Source organism: Sciurus carolinensis, chromosome 11, assembly GCF_902686445.1.
Source record: "Sciurus carolinensis chromosome 11, mSciCar1.2, whole genome shotgun sequence".
Taxonomy (NCBI): domain Eukaryota; kingdom Metazoa; phylum Chordata; class Mammalia; order Rodentia; family Sciuridae; genus Sciurus; species Sciurus carolinensis.
Window position 1 is genome coordinate 41,648,467 of NC_062223.1, and position 25,907 is coordinate 41,674,373.

Below are 25,907 nucleotides of genomic sequence, written 5' to 3' on the forward strand. Positions count from 1 at the left end.
AAATTTGTGTGTACTTCTTGCAACGTGCCAGTCACATTCCATAAACGTTTGCATCCAGTTAAACAGGGAATTCAAAATAACTTTCCCATGACAGCGACAGAGAACAGGCTAGTGTGGTTGGCAGCAATTTCAAAGAAAATTTCAAGCTTGGGTTGACTCCCTTAGACTGGATCAAGGGGAAAGGCCATGTGATTAAACAGAATGCTCTACTTGTCTGGAAAACTACCTGGGCAAGGAAGGTGGAGTTGAGGAGGGATCAAATAATTCCCAAAGACCAAGAGATCTAACCCAGTCGGGAGTTGGAGAAACCCCAAACAGGACTTGGAGAGAAGGTTGTGAAAATACAGTTTGAGATTATTGCTCTCAGGGCTGCTCAACAAATCAGTTACTCCGGGACTAATCTTCTCATCGCCTGATTCTTATTGTAATTTACACCACCACTACCACCACCACCACCACACACCGGTTCCGGATTATGGCGTAAGGAGTTTCTTGAAGGTACAACCAAGTTGGAGGGAAGCGGAGCCTCAGTACCCTGGATTGACAGCTGGAGTTGTCCCGCGCCTGCGCAGCAGCTCGCGCCGTGGAGGACCGACGCCAGGGGGCGCGTTCGCGATACTTCGCCGCTCTGTCTCCTCGCGCGCTCCACGACTCTCTCAGCCCTCAGCAAGCAGAGAAGGCGGAAGAAAGCGGTCTCAGAAGCTGGGGCTGGGGCTCCCGGCGGCCCGCGGACGCGGCGGCCTTCGGCCCAGGAGATTGGCGTTCGGGCCGCCTCTCCTTGGAGCGCTGCGACCGTCCTCTGTCGGCGCCTCGGCAGAGCGGAGTTGGACGGCGGGGCTGGAGCCCTGCCTGTCCTGTTTGGCGGCCCAGAGCGCTTGAGCGGTGAGTCTTTCCGACGTCTGCTCCTGACGGTCGCGGCCTCCCTTCCCGCAGGTCGGGGTGACGCCCCCGGTCCCCTGGCTCTCACGGGTCGGGGATGCATCCCCCAAACCCCCACGCCCTTCGTTCCGCACGGGTCGGGGACGCCTAACCCCAGCCCCCGGTTCCCTCGCTCCTTAGGGCCGTGGACCCTCTCCCCCAGCTCCCCGTCCCCTTGGGGGACAACTCCTCCAGTCTCCCATCCCCTCGCTCCCCACCGGTCGCAGACGCCTGTCCCAGCCCCCGTCCCCTTCGGGGACGCCTCCTCCAGTCCCCCAGCCTCGCGTCCCCTCGCTCCCCACGGGCGGGGGACGCCTCCCCTCCCGTGTCCCTCCCCTCCCCACTCCCCCTCCCCCCCTCCTCTCCCTGTCACTCCACTCCCGGGAGGGAGCCCGGCGCCAACTTCCTCTGCCCTGCTTCCCCTCACCTCGCGTTTTTCCCTTCCCAGAAAAGGAAATTGCCTTTTGGATTTTCCCGTCCCTCAGCTTAAATTATTTATTTTTTAATTCCCAGCGACTCCCTCTGTCACTGTGATGGGAAACCTAGTTTTGTATTCCCTGTTAAAGTCTATAGCGGTCCCAGGAAGCAAGATTTTTTTAAAAAAAGAAGATTCAGATGACATGAATGTTTCCTCCCCGCCCCTGCACTCCTTAGTTGTTCCAGGCGCTGGGTTGATAAAGCTGTTCCTAGTATTTGACTTTAGGGGAAATCCAGCAAGAGTTAGGACTGTGAACAGAAAGCACCTAAAGTACTAGCAACTTGAATGTGTAGTGTTGGTTTCTCAGAGAGCAGATTACTGATGGTCTAAGAAGGAAAAAAAAAAAAAAAAAAAAAAAAAAACTTGTAAAGAAATTCTGTTGGCCTTGTGAACTTGGCTGCTGGCATTTTATCCATTCTCCTTTGATACTAGAAAAGGTAGGGGGCTTTTCTAATTTTGAGATTTAGAAAAATCTAATCTCAAAGGGGTTAAGGACATTGTGGCCTTGTGATTCCAGGAAAGAATGTAGTTCAGGTGTTAGTTGTCCATGTGATGGGTTCAACCGTGATGAACTGTATACATGACAATATTTCAGAAGCATAATGTGAGATATTTTCTTTGATCACTTTTGATACGTGGTGTTGACAAATTTTTGGCAATTTGGGCTGTGACAGAAATTGCCTAAATCCTTGCCTCCTGTAAAATAAAGTGTCCAAGAGGGGAAATGTAAGTTGAATTGGGGTTAAGAATTAACAGCAGTTGTTTTTTGTATCATATTTTGGTCATTGCAACACATTTGCAAGTCTTTGTTTTGTTTTGTATTTTGATACCGGTGATTGAACTCAGGGACTGCCCCTCAACCACTGAGCCACATCCCCAGCCCTATTTTGTATTTTTTTTTTTTTAGAGACAGGGTCTCACTGAGTTGCTTGGTGCCTCACTGTTGCTGAGTCTGACTTCCAACTCGCAATCCTCCTGCCTCAGCTTTCCAAGAGCTGCTGGAATTACAGGCGGGTGCCACCTCACCTGGCAAGTCTTTGTATTTTAGAAATAAATTTCAAGGAGTTGGAAAATAGTTCCTGTGCCTAAAGCTAGTAGCAAATTGAAGGTAATTTGTTAGTATTTTCTTTTACGTGGTTTTACTTTATGAGTACATATTTAGCCATTTGTGAATTTCTTTTGACTTGAAATTGACTGATTCAGGACATAACTTGTTGATTTCTTTAGGTTTACCCATTTCTCTCATTAGCATCTCTTCATCTCAGAGAAACAAGTTTTGGTGGATCACCCTGTCCCTTACCTCAAAATATTTAATAGTATTCTTTTTAGATTGTGTATGCCCAAATACTAATTTGTGAATTTAAACCATGATTTATGAAAATGGTAATTTCAATATTCATATTGCAGTTGAAATAAGTTGGCATTGGTTAGCATTGCACAATATTTAATTAAGCAGTACTTAACCATACTAGATTTCCAACTGCAAAAAGAAAATGGCAGTCAGGAAGCTGTTATCATACAAGTTAAGGAACGTTTGAAACTTTGATCTATCCCCTCTATTCATTGACATAGAAACCACATAAGAAAAAAGAAACTGTAAGATACTTATTTTGCAAAAGCATGTTAATTCATGCTTGTTTTAGCTTATCTCAAGCCTGTTTTCATGGCACCTCAAGACGTGGACCCCTGCAGTATAAAATGAGATTTAAAAGAATCTTGACGGAGCATGATTTTTTTCTGTATGCATGCTACATTATCTTTTGTTAATTTGTACTGCTGACCCAAGTCACTTTTAATTCTCATAGTATTAATTAAAAATAGCTATTCATTGTAGTTAAATTGGAAAAGTGGTTTTCATTTAGGTCCTTGGAAAATGAAAACTAAAGGAAAAAATGTTTTTATTTGCCAAAGAGGGAGTAAACATAAAAATACCAAAAGGCACTCAAAATATCATTTTTAACTTAATTGTTCTGTTGCAGTGTAGTTACATGAGACTATATACTGCAGTCTAAACAGGCAACTATCTGAAAAAGCTTATCTGTAAGGTATAAAGCTTCTGTGTTACCTATTAAAGCATGTTGCGTAGCGTGAAAGTAGCTGGTGTCATCTAGAGTGCTAACTTTAATGTCTGCATTTCCACAGTGGCATTCCTTTTAAGGAATTATGACTGATTAGACAGGGTTGCATTAGCTATAAAAGGAATGCATTAACTATAAAAGGTCTTTTCACATCTAATGATCTTTAAGTCTTTTAAATTGGATAAGAAGAGAGTCATATGTAGACTTGTCATTAAACTGAATTTTAAACTGGACATTGAGAAGAAAGACTAAATTCAGTCTTGTTTACTTTTGTCTTCTAGCTAGCACTTTGCTATGTGCTATACAGCCAAACAACAGATATTTAATTTCTAAAACGTGATTTTACTAAAAAAAAAAAAAAAAAAAGATGTAAAGATAAATATACCCAGTATTGTCAAAGATATAGAAAATGGACTCTCTCATATATACCATGTAAGAGCGAAAAATTAGAAAATCTTCAATATCTTTTGGATAACCAACATTACCTATCAGACAACTTCAAAGGTTACATACCCTTTGACCCAATTTTTAGTAAAGTTACCTAAGAAAGTAATTGGAAACAATAGGCATATGGGAAGGAAAATAACAAAGGATATACTCCTAGAGTGGCATAACTGTCATTTGTCCTCAAATTTGACATTAGACCCCATCTTAGGACTCATACATGATTAGTTCTCTGTTCTTTTAATCTGTGTGAGCCTTCCCTAGGAGTACACATTAGAAATAACAAGGCTTTGAGAACTATTTTTAATTTTTCAAAAAAATATTTCAGAAGTAAGTAAAACAGAATGCCAAGTTTCTTTGCTAATTCTTTGAAACTCTGTTCACCTCATTTTAATAGAGAGAGCTTGTGTGTGATGGTAGTTATGGTCAACACCTTGGTATAATTAAAGAAAAGAGCAATAAATCTTAAATGCTATTTCATCCATAGATTTGTCAAAACAGATAAACATAGTGTAGTGCAAAGTTCACAGGTTCCAGGGTAGGTAGACTTGGGTATGATCCAACTCTGTTACTTATTAATTGGGCAATGTTGGGCAAGTTACTTAACCTTTTTATTTAATCTTCATAGTTTCTGCCTTGATAAGTGGAGGTAATAAAATCATTAAATAAAATACTTTATAAAACTGTGTGAAATAATAGCACACTTATTGCCAGGCACAGTTCTAAGTGGTTTATACATAACACATTTAATCTTAGCAATAACTCTCAAGCGGATCCTGTCGTTAATTCCATTTTACAAATGAGGAAATTGAAGCATGGAAAAGTCATATAACTTGCCCAAGTTGTAAACCAAGGGATGGAAGAAAAGAGTTCCTCTCCTGCCAGAATTGTGCCTCATCCTTTGTAGGCTCTCATCAAATGGCACTCAAAATCTTTGAGGCAAATAAAAAGGTGTGGGTACTGATAAAAAGAATGAGGATTAGCGTCTTAATCTTCTATGCAGCAAAATAACAGGCAAGATTCTTATATAAAAGTGAGGTATTCAGGGGATAATTGTCTACTGTATTGACTGGAGGCTTGCATTCTGCTTCTAGAACTGTATCTGGCATATATTACCTCAAGGGTGACTACCTAAAATAGAGACATGGTTATATGAGCTGTAAATTACTTTTAGACATTAGCTTCATATGTAAATACCATAGCAGTTCAGAACTTGAAGGCTGCTCATGAAAGCAGTAGTTTTCCATTGGCAAAGAAACCTCACTTGTTTTTCCAGTTATTAATAATGAAGCATAGTCACTTGATCTGACTGAAGGCAGGAGGACCTAAAGATATACTTTTTTCATTCCATTCTTTCTACATAGTAGAAATCCCTCCACTTGAGCATTTGGAAATAGAATTTTAAATTTCATAGAATTATAGATCTAGAAGAAACCAAGATCCAAACATTTAAATAACTTGCCTCAAATCATACATCCAGCAGTAGCATATGATCACTTGGTTCCTTGTATACTGCTTTTTCAATCACTGCCCTGCTAACCACACTATTCTCTTCAATTTAGGATACTTGAAGGAATTTCAACATGATTAAGGCCTTCAACAGATGCTTAATGAACACCTATTATATGAAATGTCTTGTGCTAATCCCTGAGAGTATGAAAATTAAACTCCTGGCCTTAGTCACAGGAAGCAGACTATACAGATAAAATATTATAGGAGAGTATTACAATTGAAGTTATTTTCCTTTTTTAACTTGATATTTTCCTTCTGCTAGGTTGTGCATTCTTTAAAGGACCCAACCTTTGAGTACTATAAGTGCTTTACAGAGACGACGATATATTTTTTTTTTTTTTTTTTTTGGGTGCTGGGGATCGAACCCAGGGCCTTGTGCTTACAAGGCAAGCACTCTACCGACTGAGCTATCTCCCCAGCCCCGATATATATTTTTTGAAGGAGAGAATCAGATAACTTAGAAATAGTAGTCATGAAGCAAAACTCAAAGTACCTTAGGAGTTATTTTGTAAATAACATTAATACAGGGGCTGGGGCTGTAGCTCAGTGGTAGAGTGCTTGCCTAGCATGTGTGAGGCACTGGGTTTGATTCTCAGCACCACATAAAAATAAAAAAATAAAGGTCCATGGACAACTAAAAAATACTTTTAAAAAAACACATTAATACAGCTGATGTATATGAACTTGCATAGATGAGCTATAAGGTAACTTGCTAGGTAATCTATAATGTAACATGTATAGATAAGCTGTAAGGTGTGTGTATGCATGCTAAGGCATTTTTTTCTTTCTATTTTTGCAGGACAATTAATAAGTTACTATGAGTCTGTTAAACTGTGAAAACAGCTCTGGGTCCAACCAGTCTGAAAGTAACTGCTGTGCTGCCATGGCCAACTCCTGCAGCGCTGCAGTCAAAGATGACAGTGTGAGTGGAAGTGCCAGCACAGGGAATCTCTCCAGCTCCTTTATGGAAGAGATCCAGGGATATGATGTAGAGTTTGACCCACCTCTGGAAAGCAAGTACGAATGCCCTATCTGCTTGATGGCTTTACGGGAAGCAGTTCAAACACCATGTGGCCATAGGTTCTGCAAAGCCTGCATCATCAAATCCATAAGGTATGTGAACATAAGAATGAATGGTACCCTATAACAGAACGAAATGCAGAGAACAACATTATACAGAACACAGGCCATCCCAAGAACCGTCTTATACATAAAAAGTTACTTAGGGAAAAAAGAAAGCAATGAACAGAAAATTGAGTAATTTCTGTTGCTTCCAGTCACCTGATCTTCAGATAAATAAGAAAGTAAATAGTTATTTCAACTTAAGGTTATTCTCATGTAGACTAGGGGATGACTGTATGCTTTTAAGATGGTCTGTTAATTATGCTACTTAAGTGTAATAGTCTGAGCCATACAAAGAATGCTGCTTATGTAAGTGATCAGTTATTCTTGTTTTAGCCATGTTTAATTTTTTTTTACCCAGTGTCTATGAACAACTGTAAAGTAGCCAGTATTTAAAGCAAGTATTACCTGAAAGCTATACCTTCATAATATATGCAAAATCTAATCCCTCTCACTGCTTCCACTGACACTAACCTGTTCTGAGTCAGCATCAGCTTTAACAGGCCTTCCTGCTTCTACTCTTGTCTTTTCTCAGTCTCATTGCAGCACCCATAATGAACTTGGAAAAATAAGTAAGATGATGTTTCAGGACATTGCAGCAGGTATAAGGGCAAAAGTAAGAGTCCTTAGAAAACCATGTATGATTTATTTTCTGACTCCTCTCTACTGTGGTCACTCTCCTTCCATTTATTCCTTCTTTCCTTTCATTGAATACGTCAAGCATGCTCCTGCCTTGGTGAGTTGCTTTTGCTGTTCTCTCTGCTTGGAACATTCTTGCCATGACTACCTCTTTAACTGCCCACTGTGGCTGAAATACCATTCTCTCATAGGTTTGTTGCATACCCTATTTATCCCACAACATGCCTCTATTGTCTCCAAACATTCCTGGTCCTCCTTACTGGGCAGGCTTTTCTTTTTTTCACCCAAGACACCAGAAAATTTAAGTGTTTGTTGTCTTATTGCCCCACTGGAAGATAACCTCCTTGAGAGTAAAAATTTACAAAGGTAAATGTGAATGTTTTTAGGTGACTAAGGAGTTTAATACAGAACAAAAAAGTTGGAAGAAAAGGTTTGTGTTCTTCAGTAAATAACCATCTAGTTATGTTGGCAAAATCATTCCTAAGTAGGTTAGTCCATCTCTGACTATTCATTGGCCTCATAAATTTTTATTTCTCAAGTCTTATACTGACTTTTCTATAAAATTTGAAATTAAGGTATTATATCCATTCTTAATACTTGGCTTAATGTAAGTTACATGAGAACATGTCTCTTTTTTCAATATTGGAACGCAGTGTATTGTCCAGTGTTGAATTAACAAAATCTATTTAGGGTAGATTTTCTCAATCTTGACACGGTTGACATTTTGGGCCAGACAATTTTTTTGCTGTGGGAGAAGGATATTTAACTGTGTGCTTGGCCTATATCCATTGTCCCCTCTTTCCCAACTGTGAGATGCGCTGTTTCTTATAGTCAAAATAGCCCCTGGTTCACACCACTGGCTTAGGGAATATAGGAGAACAGTGTTAAAAAGGCCTAACTATTTTTCTATTTATTATGATTTTTAAGTTTATACTTTCTTTAGATAAAAATGTTTTCATATTCTGAATTGTCAGTTTTCCTGTAGGTAGAAATGTGCAGTATTTTATCAGGTGCTACCCATGCCCAGGAAGGTAGCTAATGATTAGCAGTTTATTAATAGCAGAATATTCATGAAAGTAGTGAGACAGTGGTCCAAAAAGAAAGTAAAACCCACAAAAGGAAATCTGAGGCTTTCCCCTCCTCTATCTCCCTCTAAGTTAGAAGTGGCCACTTAACTTGACTCTAACATTCTTAAAGGAACTGCTGTGAAATTCCTCATGGGTTATAGACATTGGAGGAATCACAATGCATTTTGGTCTAATTTCATTTTCTTTTGGAATACGTGCTAATATTGTGGATAGTGGTTTGTTTTCCATTTACTTTGTAAGATTCATCTTAATTTTTTCTTAGACATGCTACTTTAGGTTTGAGGAATGTGTTTCAGTAAATTTATTCTTGGCTTTCTGTGCTCTCAGAGTATATTCAATGGTGCAATAATAACTGTGAAATTCAAGAGAGGCTCCAAAAATCCAGCTGTTTTTCACCTTTATTCTAAGTTACTTGGTGACAGACCTTTTTACCTAGCACAGCACCTAGCACTGTTGAGCATATGAAAGGAATTCACCTATTCTGAGTGATTGATAAGGCTTCTGTGCCCTACATGACCTCTCACATTTTGTGATTAAAGATTGAGATATCCCAAAAAGTTGAAGGGGAATGACAGACACTTAAGCTTCCTGAGGATGGTTTTTCCCATCATAAGATGGAAAAACAAAACAAAACAAAACAAAAACATTGGGAAACAGGGCATAGAAGTTCTTTATATCGCATTGCACTCTGTGTGTACATATAAAGGAAACTTTTGTTATCTGTGAGTTCAAGTGTCACAGTGACTGTTTCAAAGTAAACAAAGTGAGGCTTTATGGGGATATTGCTAATTAGTTAAATTTTTACTTATGACTGAGCAGTGTACCTTAGACATGTTATTAGTATTGTGAGCAGCATATTCCGTCTTACTAGTATTCTGTGTAGGTGCTGACAGAAGAGAGGCCAGCCAGATTGCCAAAATTTGCATTCTTAACTTTGACTTCATTTTATGCCAGTTAATTACTCTGGTTGTTTAGCTGCAATTTGTCCCACAATCTGCCTTGTAGTTTGGAAGCTAGTTTGGCTTTTGATTACCTGTCAATAGCTAGTTTGTCAATGGTAGATTGCTTGCTTAGCATGTGCAAGGCCCTGGATTTGATCCCCAGTACTGCAAAATAATAATAATTTGTACTTACTTCATAAAGTAATATTTAATAAACTGTCCATAAGAGGACTTTTCAAATGCAGGCATGGTGGTTCATGCCTGTAATCTCAGCTGCTTGGGAGACTGAGACAGAAAGATACAAGTTCAAGGCCGGCCTGTGCAATTTAGTGAGACCCTGTCTCAAGATAAAGTAAAGGGGTCTGGGGATATAGCTCATTGTCACCTAGCATTCATGGAGTCCTAGGTTCAATCTCCAGAACAGCCAAAAGTGAATTAAGGTTAGGTTTTTTAATGTGAATGTTTAAATCTGCTAGTTGCATGTATCTTGTTTCTTTTAGGGATGCAGGTCACAAGTGTCCAGTTGACAATGAAATACTGCTGGAAAATCAACTCTTTCCTGACAATTTTGCAAAACGAGAGATTCTTTCTCTTACGGTAAAGTGTCCAAATGAAGGTTGTTTGCACAAAATGGAACTGAGGCATCTTGAGGTATTAAACTTATTTTCTAGCTGTTAGTACATATCAAGTCAGTTTCTAGAGTAGGAACTTCATTGTGTTTATCTGTATTGCCAGTACCTACATTATAATAATTGGTTAAATTCTTGCCGAGTTCTTACTAACCCTTTAAAGAAAAAACCAGAAATTTTTATTCTGTCTACTCTGGCTTTGCCCTGCAATTGAAAAAAAAAAAGTATTCTATAAGTTTTTGGTTAAATTTTGCATTTGATTATGAACCAAATTAAATGCTCCTATAGTTTGAGATTAACTGAATCTATCAGATCATGAAGAATTTGCTTTTAAATTTGAATAAATCAGTTCTTTTTTAATTAGTTCAGTTTAGTTACACATCATATTAGGATTCATTTTGACATAATTATACAAGCATGGCATATAATTTGCTCTAATTCAGTACTCAGTACTTCCCCTTTTTCTTCCCTCCTCCCTCTTTCTGTTCCCTTATCTCTGCTTTACTGATCTTTCTCCTATAAAATAAATAAATTATAAGCTTTTATCAGAAATTATTTTTAGTGTTCTATTTGAAGTTAAATGTTCAAAACAAATTTGTATTCTGCCCCCTTTTACTTAGCACTTTTAGGAGGAGTCCCTTTTAACACAGTCCTGAAGTGTTAATCTGGAAATCTGACTTCTTTCCTCTTTTTCCTAATTGAATGTATGAACTTGAGAATTCACATTCCCTTTGTAAACATGCAGTCCATAGCCATCACTTGAAAAAATTCATTAAGGCCTTCATATTGTGAATGGGTCTGTGGTTTATATTAGATTATATAGGTTCAGTAGCCAGTTATATAAAAGAGAATGGTATATTCTTAGAAGAAATTATCTTTAAAATATTTCTTCAGCAATGACAAATACTAATCAATCATTTATTTTCTTTATAGGATCATCAAGCACATTGTGATTTTGCTCTTATGAATTGTCCCCAATGCCAGCGTGCCATCCAAAAATGCCAATTTAATATTCACATTCTTAAGGATTGTCCAAGGAGACAGGTTTCTTGTGTAAACTGTGCTATGTCCATGGCATTTGAAGATAAAGAGGCATGTACTAACTTGGATTTGTTAATTCCACTACTTCTTGTTTTGTTTTGTTTTTAATAGCCAAAACCAGATTACCCATTTATTTGACTGAGAACACTAAAAAGGACAACAAAATTACCAATCTTTAATTAAATTCTTACAGAAAACTTAGTCACAGAGCAAATACTCAGTCATCTTCCCCCTGTCATTGAGGATTGAGAGTTCTCAATATTCTTTGGAGAATAAGCAGTAATTTTGTTGAATGTTGCCAGTAGTCAGAGCATCCATTCACACATTCAAACCAGTAGTTCCTATTGCACACATTGACTCCACTACTTCTTTTTTTTTTTTTTTTTTTTTTTTTTTGCGGTACTGGGGATCGAACTCATGTCCTTGTGCTTACAAGGCAAGCACTCTACCAGCTGAGCTATCTCCCCAGCCCCTCCACTACTTCTTAAAACAATTTTTTAATGTATGTCTAAGGGAGACAGGATACGACTACAACTCAGTCTAGTCTATCAATTTTTAGAAAATTGATTTTTAAAGAAGAAATGAAAGTTAAATAAACCATTGTTTATGTTTGTTATTTATATTTTCATGTCTTTCTTAGAAAACATTATGCTAGTTACTACTATTGTAGATCTGCAAATAACAAAAAGTCTGCCAGGAAAGGCTTGTGTTACTTGTCTCTCCATTTACATGAATTTTAATATACATTCTGATTGCAGACAAGTAGAATGATTATTGCATAGTACTTAGGTAAAATTATTTTACAAAAGAAAAAGAAGTTACTACAGCTGTTATGAAGAATAAATTTCACAAGTGTGTTCCATTGATAATTCTTTGTGCTACTATATTCACTTTTCAGTATGTATATTATTTCTATTAAAAGTTTATCTTTTAAAAAGAAGTTTCACTGTGCTTGACAGCATCATGATAATAGGGTAGTTGTTTTTTTCTTTTAGAAACTAGGGGATTAGTTTTATATAGTCAGTGTAAAAATCAACACTGAATTCCTAACTTCATCTCTATCCTTCATATTATTAAAATAACCTACTTATAACTTTTATGTTCTTTTATAACTAATAGTTTCTTAAACTTCAGTTCTTATAAATTTATGTTTTAATTTTACCTACTTCCCTTAGCAGATCAAACATATCATGCTTATGTTGATAAAATATTCCAAAAAAGTTAGCTAATTTGCTAAAAATGTAGAGAAGTCTCAATCATATTTAGAGCAAATTGACATTTCCTTCCAAAACCTGAGTAAATTAGATGAACTTAACCTGAAAGTTTTAATTATTCTTCAACACATAAACTAAATTAAAGTCATTGTATTCTAGTAAACAAGGCTCACCCTTCCGGGGCACCAGAGCCTCATGCCCTGATAATACATTTATTCTTTAACTCTGCTGACAAGAATTTTAATTAAATGGTCATACTGCTGCTGAAAACTTTTGAAAGATTGCCTTTGGAGAATTATCACATTGGCATATGATGTCCAACTAGTTTTAGATAGTCTACCTCAGATTAAAAGGAAGTACTATCATATTCTTTGAAAGAGAGCTAGAATGATGAATGGATCTCATTACAATAGTAAAAAGAGATAAGTATCCTTTATTATTTGCACAGTTTTGATTTATATAAATGTCCTTAATTTGTGTACAGCGAAAAAATTAACTTTTTACAAAAATTTTTTCAAATTTTCTCATTCTTTTCTTATATATCTCTGATAATATTTAGATCCATGACCAGAACTGTCCTTTGGCAAACGTCATCTGTGAATACTGCAATACCATGCTCATCAGAGAACAGGTATAATGTTTCTTTTTCATAAACTAGTATTTCCATAATGACTTAAAGAAGTATTAGTATTTAATTAAAAATTTAAATCAGTAAGGCAAAATCAGTATACATTGAAAAAGATTTAAATTGTGAAGAAATTTTTCATATAAATTAATGTAATTGGGCTGGGAGCATAGCTCAATGACAAAGTTCTTGCCTAGCATGCAAGACCATGGATTCAATCCCTAGTACACCCCTCCAAATTAATAAGTACTTCCAGAAAAACAAAACATCAATACTTTTAAAGTGCTTAAAATTCCTAAGTTATTAACATAATAGCAAGGGTCCCCATTTAGAAAAATAAATGCATATATACACACTGAAATGAGGATCATAGTTATCCAGGGACGGCTGAAAGAATAATGAAAAAACAGAAAACAAATCTGTTCCATAGCAGAACCTTACTTATAGCCCCTGAGGCACATAGGATGGTTTTGAAATTTCCAGAATTAGTGGCCCCTCTGTTCAGTTGTCCATTAGGCCACTAGTAGAGTATCATCAGAGTTAGCAGTTATAATAGAAAAATATGTTTTGATTATTAATAGAGAAAGGAAAATTCCACCTGATTGCTATCTTCTGACATTCAGGGAGTGTGCCCACAAAATATAAATATTAGTCACTAAATATATCTTTGCCCATGAAATCTGTGAACCCACAGATCATTATTGATTAACTTAAGAAGTAGAAGCAGGCAAAACCTTGACTGAACTTTTCCATTTCTCTGTTAACTGAGTCCCTTAATTTCTTTCAACCGAACTAGTTTGAAGGTGTTAAACTTCTTTTTGCTTTTGAAGTCCCACCTCCCTGATTTTCCTTTTTGTTCTCTTTTAATGTTTAAGGGGAAACCATGCAGCACTTTTAAAACTCAACAAAAATAAAATTAAATATAGAAAATACCCTGTAGTATGTAGCATCAGAAAACCTAGGGTTTGATCCTGGCTGTGTCATTAATTAGCCCTCTTATCTAAACTGTAGCCAAACTAAATTTCTAAAAGAAAATTTGACACTACTTTCAAAAAATATTTTTCTGTGTAAAGGCTCTTGCTCTAAAGAATGTGTCTTTGTGTCCCCAAATTAAAGAGTAAGACTTTCTTTTGAGCTTTGAACAATGTGCTATGAGGTTCTTTCTAACATCTGAGTCCCCCAGTGTAGCCAGGGTATGCCCAGGTTAAAATGTAAGAAATGTATGGAAGAGTGAAGTAATGGTCTAGTAAGTAGCTTTAATGTGTGCAGATCACTGGTTTCTACTAAATGACTCAGACCACATGGATAGTCCTAGTTGAGTTCACAGTTGAAGTTATCACAAGGTGGGTTTGTTTGTTTGTTTGTTGGGTTTTTTTTTTTTTTTTTTTTTTCCAAGAAAGTGCCACTAGAGGGTGCCAGTTCCCAACAATAGGAATAAAGTGCCTTTTATGAAGTGAATTTATAGGGTGTGTTATATTATGAGACGTTGATATTTTCTTTCTCTGTGACTTTTGGAAGTATTTTTGGTTTAACCTCTGTGGGCTGCAGGGTTCTGTAACATCTTACTCAATGCTGCCATTATGATGCAAAGGCAATAGTTTTGTTTAGGTGAAACAAGTTTCTCATCCAGCTAGAACATCATATGCAGGGAAAATCAGTTTTCAGCCTTTGTTTTGATTTTCAGATGCCTAATCATTATGATCTAGATTGTCCAACGGCCCCAATTCCGTGTACTTTCAGTACTTTTGGTTGCCATGAAAAGGTAAGTTTTCTTTTTCCCTTGAATTCTTGAATATAAATCAGAAATATTCAGTTATATAGTCTAGTGGAGAATGCCAACAAGAATGTAGATGTTTGTAAAACAACATGATAAATTATAAACCTAAGTTGATTCTGTGAGCAAAAGCAAAAGCACACTTATCAATGCCTAAAGCATTTAGGCAGACATGAAAAAACATGATATTAGGGCTAAGTCTTGACAGAATAAGACAAAAAAATTTTGTCCAAGAAGACAAGCAGTGAGAAAGTGAGTGTAGTGAACAGTACTAGCAGAAGATGAACCAAGCCAGGAGAAAGTATTGTTACTATCTCCCAGAGTAACTTTAAGACTAGTGATCAGGAATATCAGATGTTGAACATAAATAATTATGATAAGTCATTTGGAGACTGCAATTACACTTTGGCTTTTCTGTATTTTTTTCTACATATTTATAATAAACATTTAATAATTTAAAAGGCAAAGCAAAATGGTACATGGTATGATTACATTTGTGGAAAAATTCTGTATTCTTGTGCATGAAGAAAAGAACTTGAAAATATATCAAAATATTAATGAGGTAGGAAGATAATACATAATGTATTTTCTTTCTAATCAACTATATTTTCTATTTTCTCTATAGTATACACAATATCTCTTATAATAACAATTGTTGTATCATAAATATTTTTCATATAATAATTAAAATGTTCTTCATGATCTTAGAATAGTATGGAGACAGCAGAGATTCCAGTTGGCTGTAGATTTGCATTACAAATAAGGAACTGGGGACATTACAGTAGACTGCCATGGTTTTAAAGGATAGAGGAGAAAGTGGTATTAACTAGAGGAAGACATAAAATCAGTAGTGATATTCATGTAGTTTTCCTTATGGGAAAGATTTTAATAATTATGTTCTGAGGGAAGAGATTAGAGGAAGAGAATGTTTGAAGATGAAGGAGAAAGAGGATAACCAAGTAAAACTTCTGAGGTATTAGAAAGGGCTGGGTATCCATTAGAGCACAGGGAACATTAATCTTGGACAAGAGAAGAGTCATCTCTTAAGGCAGTAGAGAAGGATGGGAATGTACACTGATACTTTTGTAGGTGGGAGGGAGATTCAGTCAAGTGTGTTCATCAGGTAGGCTCAGGTTTTTTTAGTGAATTAAGAAGCAGCGCTCATCTCATTAAGAATCTGGTGAAGGCAGAAGATCCTCTGCTTCCCTCTACAACTTTGTAGAGGATGGAGGGAAGTAGTGACACTACTTAAAAACCTCTTATTTGTCTCATCCATGTCCTTTCCTAATCCTCAACAGTGTCTGTTCCCACCTAAGGCTTGTGTTTGGTTTTTAGATGCAGAGGAATCACTTGGCCCGCCACCTGCAAGAGAATACCCAGTTACACATGAGAATGTTGGCCCAGGCTGTTCACAGTTTAAACCTTGCTTTTGATGCTGCCTCTCCCTCCCAGATGCCTTCTGGGTATCGCCCAGAGATTGAAAATTTCCAGGAAATCATTCAACAGTTGGAGGGTCGCCTTGTAAGACAGGACCATCAAATCCGGGAGCTGACCGCTAAAATGGAAACTCAGAGTATGTATGTAAGTGAGCTCAAACGAACAATTCGAACCCTTGAGGACAAAGTCGCTGAAATTGAAGCACAACAGTGCAATGGGATTTATATTTGGAAGATTGGTAACTTTGGGATGCACTTGAAATCACAAGAAGAGGAGAAACCTGTGGTCATTCATAGTCCTGGATTCTACACAGGCAAACCTGGATATAAACTGTGTATGCGCCTGCACCTTCAGTTACCAACTGCTCAGCGGTGTGCAAACTACATCTCACTCTTTGTGCACACAATGCAAGGAGAGTATGACAGCCACCTCCCTTGGCCCTTCCAAGGTACAATACGTCTTACAATTCTTGATCAGTCTGAAGCACCTGTAAGGCAGAATCATGAAGAAATAATGGATGCCAAACCAGAGCTGCTTGCTTTCCAGCGGCCCACAATCCCCAGGAACCCAAAAGGTTTTGGCTATGTAACTTTTATGCACCTGGAAGCCCTAAGACAAAGAACCTTCATTAAGGATGATACGTTATTAGTGCGTTGTGAAGTCTCTACCCGCTTTGACATGGGTGGACTTCGGAAGGAGGGTTTTCAGGCACGAAGTACAGATGCAGGGGTGTAGCATCCCACTCATTTGTTTGAAAACACAAACTTTATGGAAAAGACAGTGCCTTTCCTTGCCTTGTTCTCAATAATATGCAAACAAAAATGGAGCAGGAAAGATATAATACCCACCAGTGAATGTTGTTAGGTCGCTTCCCACTTCCTGTTACAAATATCTGAGGCAGTTTTTTCTTAGGGATCTAGACCTTCCATGCTTTTTCAGAGATGTTATATCTGAAGTGCCTGTGGCATGCAGCAGCTGTTTTGTCAATGAGTATACCTCTTTGTTGTACTTTCATGGGCATTTACTCCAGTGTCTTATTGTTACCAAGCCCAGAGTTAAGTGTGAAAGCTCAAACCTTTAATAATAATGAACTTTACTTTAAAACTTCAGCTTATTTTTATATTATTGTATATAATATATTAAATGTGAGAATCACTACTGCCTTATGCTAGTGTCAGTATGAAGAGTTATTGCACTAGAAAGTGAAGTTCTCATTTTATTTGACCTCCTACAGATTTCAGGGGATCTGAAGCATAATCCTTGGAAAGCTTAAGTTCTCATGTTAACTAAGGATATTCAGGGACTAGTTTTACCCTGACTATAACCTTACTTTTTTAGTATAAACATGTCATCAGTTGAATAAAACCTGTTGAAGTGTTTAATTCTACCTTGCTTATGTATTTCCTTATGACCACAAAGTGTCACTCCTCCGGATTTTATTCTGAGAACCATATGGATACCAACTGCTCAGTTTTAAAATATCTAACCCTTTTAGCCTGTTCAGTTCAAAGTGAAGGCAATGCCCTGCACATGGCTTCTGTGGTTTGTATACACAAAAACACCCAGCATAAGTAAAAGTGATTCAGTTAGTCAACCATTATGACAGTTCAGATTGGTGGTGACAAAAGCTATATGAGCCAGAAATATTCAGCCCTTTTTAATGCCTTCTGGTTTCATTTAATTAAATGGAATGTAATTGACTTCCTACCAAAATAAAAAATTAAAAAAAAATTTTAAACAGAAGATTGTAGGAGGTACATGAGCAGTCACTAAACCAGGGTTGGAAGTCATAATGGTTATGTCACAAGTTAGCTTGAGTCCAAAAGTCCACTGCAAGTTTTGAGGGGGCATCCTATGGAATGTGTTAAAGTGACTAATTATTCCTAATAGGAAGAGGTGATTTTTGTACTATTGTATATTTCTTATAAAAGTACCCATATAAAAATTGGAATCTAGTTCTCAGGGAGCCCTAAAACTAGTATGAGTGCTTATAAAGAATCTAAGACAATCCATCCACTGCTGTTTACACAAGATTAAAGTTTCTGGTAAGGAGAGATGATGGTATTGTGTGTCTCACGAAGTCAGATCAGACCCCCCCGGCCAGCATTCAAGATCTGTTTTAATTTCAAAAGGAAGAGAAACCTTGTCTTTGGAGAGGAGTCTGGTTTTCAGTTCAAAAAAAAAAAAAAAAACCAGAGCAAGTGTCACTGTGACCTTTCTCTATGTTTTTGTCAACCCTCTCTCCCCACCCCACTCCATCTTTGGGCCTCTGCTCTGTGGAGTCTGTTAGAGAATGAAAATAAAGGTGAAGAAAAGACCTTGTTTGGCTTGATGTGAGTACCACAAGCTCAAAGTTAGTTACCAGTTTATTTCCTAGTGGTTTGTGTCTCTTTCCAGCCTGCTCCTGAGACCCTTTGTAGCACCACTTCTAGGTAGAAAAACAAATGCTACTGGTGTTCCTGTGATTGTTTTTCAATGAATAATTCTTTACTTTAAAAGTAAGCAGCGGTTATTTTTTGTATTTGCTTAGTAAAAACCTGAAAGAAGTAAACTGTTTTTGATGACTTATTTTCTTTATGCATGCTTACATTTTCTACAATAAATATACTTTTATCAGAGAAGAAAATTAACTTGCAACAAAGCATCAAACCCCCTCCCTTTAAAAAAGGAAATGATATTTAAAAGCTTCCTGGTCAGATTTCTATTAAAAGCATGCCTGTGCATTAGGTACTAAGAAGAGTCATTTCCTGCTTGGTTATGGTTTTGTTTTTTGGTTTGTTTTGTTTTACTAACTCAGGAGTCTTAACAATTTTTTGCTAACTTAAACCTCTCTTCAATTTCCCATCTGTAAAATGAGTTGAACTAGATGTTTCTAAGGTGCCCTCTCAACCATAAAATTCTGCCTTAAGAAATTAAATTCTAAACAACAGAATATTGGCAATACTTAATTAAGGATTGTACCAGTAGAAAATTTGCTTTAATTTTTTCTTTGCTGACACTAATACTTTACTTCAATTAATCCATCAACTAGGTCACATCTTAATTAAAGTGAACAATTTGGCATTTTGTATCAAACTACTTGCCTTATGCTGGCAATTCATTGTAAATACAGAGTAGAAATAATGGTCAAACTGTCATTCAAATATTAAACTCTTGTTAAAATTCAACTCAGAATCAAGGTCTTTTACTAACTAGTTTCATCTTTATAATTTATGAATCTCCTACCCCATTCAAACATGCTGGTTTCATCCATTTGATCTACAAGCATTTGGGCTATGTATTTATATTTTTGTTAACTGTCTTTTAACATGTCATCTATTGGCATTCTGGGACATTGCTAAATTTTTTTTAAAATCATTTCCTCTTTGTTCAGAGATGTCCAACTCAGTGTTGGATGAAATTTGCTCCAAGTCAAACATTTTACTATTAGAAAATAAGTCTGGAGGCTGACTGATAGTTTGATAGTATATTACTAGCCTTCAGCTGTTGTAGCAATGACAGTTTCTGACTTTCCTACATTATGCTTCAACTTTTATTTTGGGGATAAATAATAGAAGAAAGTGAAATAGTAGTTTTTACCCTAATGATGGACAAGTAGATACATTGGATGATCTCTAGCAATTAATTTCTTATGACCAGTATAATGGTACCATTACTAGCTATATACCAGTAAGTCTCAGGTAAACAAAAAAACATGCCTATGAATTACGCATGCAGTTAGAATTCTCCTTAGAGCAGAGCGCATGCTTGCTTTTTATCCAAGGAGTTGACCAAATAACATTTTTAATTATTTGAGATATTTTTCTAACTTAAGACTTTAAAGTACTTTTCTTTTATTCAGTTACTGGTAGAGCTCTTTTCTTTACCTCAACTAAATTCTACTCATTGTTTTAAATAAAATCCCATCAGGTGGTTTTGGGTTTTATGTGTGTGTCTGTGTGTGATGTCCTAGTTCCTAAAAGCCTTAAGGAAATGAAAAAGGAACAATAAATAGTTGTTCATTATTTTTCTTTTGAAATATTCTTTTTAAATTCCTAGATTTAGATTCACATGATAAGATTCAGTTTCACAGTTGCTATCATTAGATCTATAGAATGGGTTGGCATTTCCAGATTCTCAGTATTCAGAAAGATGATCATTTGAAACCAAATGGTCAGCAGATTTTTACATTCAATTACCGCCTTCACTTTGAATCAAGGACAAAAAACATTTGCAAGGAGATGCCTAGTTTCATACAATGACACCTGTTTCTGTAATATTTTAAAGCTTCAGTCCTGAAAATTCAGATTATTGTAAAATAAAACTAACAACTAATTCTTGATGGGGTAGATGTTCTGTGGAATGAAATGTGGTACTCCTTTTCCTGTCAAAGTGCTTTCTCAGCGGGACACTAGCCCTGCCTCTAAGACAAGAGGGAAGGAGAGGCAGGCTTCTCTGCTCTGGTGGTTTGCAGCTCTGAACATAGCCCAGTCCTGCTCCAGAAAAATCACCAAAGCAGCAATAAACACAGTTCTCTGTCCGGGCACCCAGAAGAAAGTAAAGTGCATGTGGGACATGGATGCTGTTCTGTCACTGCTGAGTCCCCTGTACTTAGCACAGTGCCTGGCACATAGCACACACTCAAATAGGTCATAGCATTCAGTGAAAGCAAGGGTGGAAGATAACCAGTTTGGTAGCCTGTTTGTCATGTAAGCCTTAACTGGTAAGACAGATGTCACTTTTTCTGTTTCTTCCTCCCAGTACTTGATTATGAAATTTTTTGAACGTGTAGAAATGTTTGAAACTTAGTGAACATCCACCACATAGAATCTTCAATGATATTTTGTTGCATTTGCTTTATCATTTAATAAATATTGCTTTTAATGAGACCTCAAGTTTGGTTTCTCTTAAAAATTTTCAGTCCTTAGCTGGACACAATGGTGACACCTATAATCTCACCAGCTCAGGAAGCTGAGACTCCAGGAGGATCTCTAATTCAAAACCAGCCTCAGCAAAAGTGAGGTGCTAAGCAACTCAGTGAGGCCCTGTCTCTAAATAGAATACAAAATAGGGCCAGGGATGTGGCTCAGTGGTAAAGTGCCAGAGTTTAATCCCTGGTACCCTCCCACAAAAAAAAAAAAAAAAAAAAAAATTCTCAGCCCTAAAATAATTGAACAACTATAATAAGTTATGTTAAATTCTTTGGGAAGACTTGTGATATGTGTGTTGTAACTGGAATTGTAGTCTTTAAACTAATTTTAAACTTTTATATGACTGTTATGCTGAATTTTAATCTTATTTATTTGACCTGAAGGGGTATTTTTTTTTATCATTGACATTTGAAAGTTCTTGGTCAATTGTGCAGAATATTCTAATGTTCTTTTCACACTTGAAAAATTATCCAATTAATTTCCCTGGTGAGAATGTACTTTGGGGCCCATTTTGCTTATACAAGTTTCCAGGATTGTATTCCTGGGGTGCTGAAGAGGCTGTGTAATTTATCATATAAACCCTAATTTAGGAGATGAGACACATGTTCTCCTGACCTTGGGCAAATCAGTGTTCTTTGTCTTTGTCATGGTTTATCTACCTGTAAAGTGGGAAATTGAATTTGAAATTTAGGTATTATTTTGTAACATTTATTAATTGCTTGAATCAATTTTTGAAGACACTTTGAGTGTAGGAAAGCTTCTAATAATTCTGTAACTGTATAATAGACTACAAAATGAAATCTGACTTTTGAAAAACTGGGAACCTCCGGTGGTCAAAGCATCTTATCAGAAAGCCTGCTGTTGTTTAGAAATCATATTCCCAAGAAAGATGTGAGCTTCCTAATCCATTTGGATTTACGCTTTACCAGAGGGAGTGAAAATAAAGATGGGAGTTGGTGATGGTAATCATGGAAAAACTGAAAATCAGTGTTCAATTTAAGAAGAGCTTGTTTTGAAGGAACAGATGAAGAGAATTGTCCAGATTCAGTGCAGCACCTACCACTACTGCCTCCACTTTACCTGTTCCTACCCACAGCTTTGCCTCGTGTCTCCATCAGGTCAATATGATTGAATTGGTAAGTGTGACTTCTTCCCTCCAAACCCGTGTCATGAAGGTAGATTCACATTTATCTCACAAAAGGCACCTAGAATTTTTACTTTAGAATGTGTCTTAGTAGTTGGAAGAATATTATCAAACCAATGTCTAGAATGGCACCTTATTGAATATAAATGTAGAAGAGAAAAAAATACCTACTCCCTCCCTTCTGTTGTTATTCCCTTATCAGCCTGTATATTGCACCAATATCTATGCAAAAAGAACTTTAATTAAAATAAAATATAGGGCTGGGATTGTGGCTCAGCAGTAGAGCACTGGCCTAGCATGTGTGAGGCACTGGGTTTGATCCTCAGCACCACATAAAAATAAAGTTATTGTGTCCATCTACAACTAAAAAAAAGTAATAAGATAAAATTTAAAAATGAAATATATATTGAAATATAAGTGGTTTTTCCAGGTAATTTTTAATAACTATACTACTTCGATTTTTGCTTTAGTATTATTCTGTTCAGGGGATTGCAATTTACTATATTGGGACAGAAGAACAATGCCAGGCACCAGTTTTCACTCAAAAGAACTAGTATCTTTTTCCTTCAAGAAATGGTAAATGAGGATTCATTCTCGTTATTGGTTTAGGCTATGATTTCTGTCTTGGGGCCTTTAAATCATTTGTCCTGGTGTTCTGTATATAGGGAATCTATAAAAACTTATGGAGCCACAATTTGTTGTTCAACTTAAGCTTTATAGGTGTCCTATATACAGAACACCAGGACATAATGCATTACTACTACATTTTATGAAACATTTAGGACCAATGGGAGAGAAACTTCATTGGACCCCTTTAGGTCCAGCGAAAAGAAAAGAAAAGAAAAGCGTGAAACCAGAGAGCCACATGAAATTTTTCTCAAAAAATAAAGGCAAAGCCTCTGTTTTCCCCAATTCCAGGGCATTCCCCAATGCCCTCTTCTTAGTAAATGCCCCAAATGGAATTTTATATAAAGCTACCCCCGATAAAACCAGAGTTTTAGGATGAAATTAGAGTCCCCACTTGCCAATTTCCTTCTGGGTTCTTGTCTCACATATTTGAAGAATAAAATCCATGGACTGTAATGGAATGCAAGAGTAAACGGAGTAGGATTCATGTAAGTGAGAAGAGAAGAGGTAGAGCTCCCTCAATGCAAGAGAGGACCTGAAAACAGAAAAACCACTCTCATGTGCTAGCATAAGGGCTCATATAGTTTTGGGTATCACCATTCACCAAAATCTACGTTAAAGAGGCATTGAAAATGTATCAAGGTTGTCAGCTGTGTCCTTTGGTCTTTGAGTTAATCCTTCCTGTAACTCCCATCCAGGTTCACCTCCATCTTCCATTTTCCTGCCACTTTGGGACCAAGGAGTTGGCTAGAATGTTACCACCCGTAAGTCTCACGGTCTTTACACTTGAAAAAGGTGTTGAGGGGGCCCATTAATGTTTCTACCAGTTAGTCTCATGGTGTGGGCTCTACATATGAATAAGACCTTAAATGGGGTTTGCTACCCCGACTGCCTAACCATTGATTATTCTTACTTACAATTGAGAAGCTATTCAAAGTTTTTAGAAAACTTTCTATGGGTTAACCCAAGTCTCTTCTTCTTTTTAGCTTTTTGCATACGTTATTTCATTTTTTTTCATATTTTTATAGTCGTACATGATGGTGGGATTTGTTATTACAAATGCATACATGCACCTGTTCAGCTACTTTGCCTGTTTATTGATTGGGTTATTTGGGTTTTTTGGTGTTAAGTTTTTTGAGTTCTCTGTATATCCTGGAGATAAATGCTTTATCTGAGGTGCAGGTGGCAAAGATTTTCTCCGGTCCTGTAAGCTCTCTCCTCACACTCTTGATTGTTTCCTTTTCTGTGAAGAAGCTTCTTAGTTTGATACCATATATTGATTCTTGATTTTATTTATTGCACTTTAGGAGTCTCGTTGAGGAAGTCAGTTCCTAAGCTGACATGGTGGAGAATTGGGCCTACACTTTCTTCTAGTAGGCGTGGGGTCGCTGCACTAATGCCTAGGTCCTTGATCCATTTTGAGTTGAGTTTTGTACAAGGTGAGAGATAGAGGCTAAATTTCATTCTGCTACATATGGATTTCCAGTTTTCCCAGCACCACTTGTAGGAGAGGCTATCTTTTCTCCAATTCATGTTTATGGAGCCTTTGTCTAGTATGAAATAACTGTATTTATGTGTGTTTGTATCTTTGTCTTCTAGTCTATTCCATTGGTCTTCATGACTGTTTTGGTACCAAGAATATGCTGGTTTTTTACTACAGCTCTGTAGTATAATTTAAGATTTGGTATTGTGATGCCTCCTGCTTCACTTTTCTCCATAAAGATTGCTTTGACTATTCTGGATTCTTATTTTTCCAAATGAATGTCGTGACTGCTTTTTCTCTTTTTATGAAGAACGTCATTGAAATGTTAGCAGGAATGGCATTAAGTATGTATAGCACTTTTGGAAGGTAGTACCATTTTGACAATATTATTTCTGCCTATTCAAGAACATGGGAGATCTTTCCATCTTCTTAAGATCTTCTTCAATTTCTTTCTTTAGTGTGCTGTAGTTTTCATTGTAGAGGTCTTTCACCTCTTTTGTTAGATTGATTCCTCAGTATTTTTTTTTTTTTGAGACTGTCATGAATGGACTAATTTTCCTAATTTCTCTTTTAGCTGATTCACAATTGGTATCTAGGAATGCTATTGATTTATGGGTGTTAATTTTATATTCTGCTATTTGCTGAATTCATTTGAGTTCTAGAAGTTTTCTAGTAGAGTTTTTGGGTCTTCTGAATATAGGATCATGTCATTGGCAAATAGGGATAGTTTGAGCTCTTCTTTCTCTAGGATATATAAAAAACTCAAAAAACTTAACACCAAAAAAATAATAACTTAATCAATGGGTAAAGCAACTGAACAGATACTTCACAGAAGAAGAAATACAAATGGTCAACAAATATATGAAAAAATGTTCAATATCTCTAGCAATTAGAGAAATGCGAATTAAAACTACACTTAAATTTCATCTTACTCCAGCCAGAATCACAATAATCAAGAATACAACCAACAATAAATGTTGTCAAGGATGTGGAGAAATGGTACACACATACATTGCAGGTGGGACTACAAATTGGTGCAACCACTCTGGAAAGCAGTGTGGATATTCCTCAAAAAACTAGGAATGGAATCACCATTTGATCCAGTTGTACCACTCTTTGGTATATATCCTAAGGAGCTAAAATGTACTATAGTGAAATATCCACATCAAAGTTTATAGAAGTTCAACTCACAATAGCTAAGCTATAGAACCACCCTTGGTGCCCTTCAACAGATGAATAGATTAAGAAAATGTGGTAGATATATACAATGGAATATTACTCCATCATAAAAATGAATAACTTTATCACTTTTGCCAGTAAATGGATGGATCTGGAGATTATCTTGCTAAGTGAAATAAGCCAATCTCCAAAATCCAAAGGTCAAATGTTCTTTCTGATAATGCAGATGCTAACACACAACAAGGGGGAGAGGGCAAGAATAGAAATTAATTGGATTAGGCAAAGGGGAATAAAGGGAAGAGAGGGATATGGGAATGGGAAAGACAGTTTAATGAATTGGACAAAACTTTCCTATGTTCATGTATGAATACACCACCAGTGAAACTCCACATCATGCACAACCACAAGAATGGGATTGTAATAAGATATACTCCATGTATGTATAATATGTCAAAACACACTCTACTATCATGTATATCTAAAAAGAACCAATAAAACAAATGTATACATGCACACAATATAGCAATATTATTTGACCAACATCACTCCCCAGCACCGCCACCCTCTTACCCTGTCCTATCTCTTTCCTCCATCTACTGATCTCCCTTTGATTTTCATGAGACC

The 25,907-nt window shown here is 36.8% G+C and overlaps 1 protein-coding gene across 1 annotated transcript; it reads left to right on the forward strand.

Moving 5' to 3' along the window:
- Positions 1-209: 209 nt before the first annotated feature.
- Positions 210-18,190, forward strand: Traf6 (TNF receptor associated factor 6). The gene is made up of 7 exons (XM_047518457.1): positions 210-882; positions 6,230-6,543; positions 9,721-9,871; positions 10,783-10,941; positions 12,664-12,735; positions 14,414-14,491; positions 15,839-18,190. The coding sequence occupies exons 2-7, from the start codon at positions 6,248-6,250 to the stop codon at positions 16,673-16,675; spliced, it is 1,593 nt and encodes a 530-aa protein (XP_047374413.1). The 5' UTR covers positions 210-882; positions 6,230-6,247; the 3' UTR covers positions 16,676-18,190.
- The last annotated feature ends 7,717 nt before the right edge of the window (positions 18,191-25,907 follow it).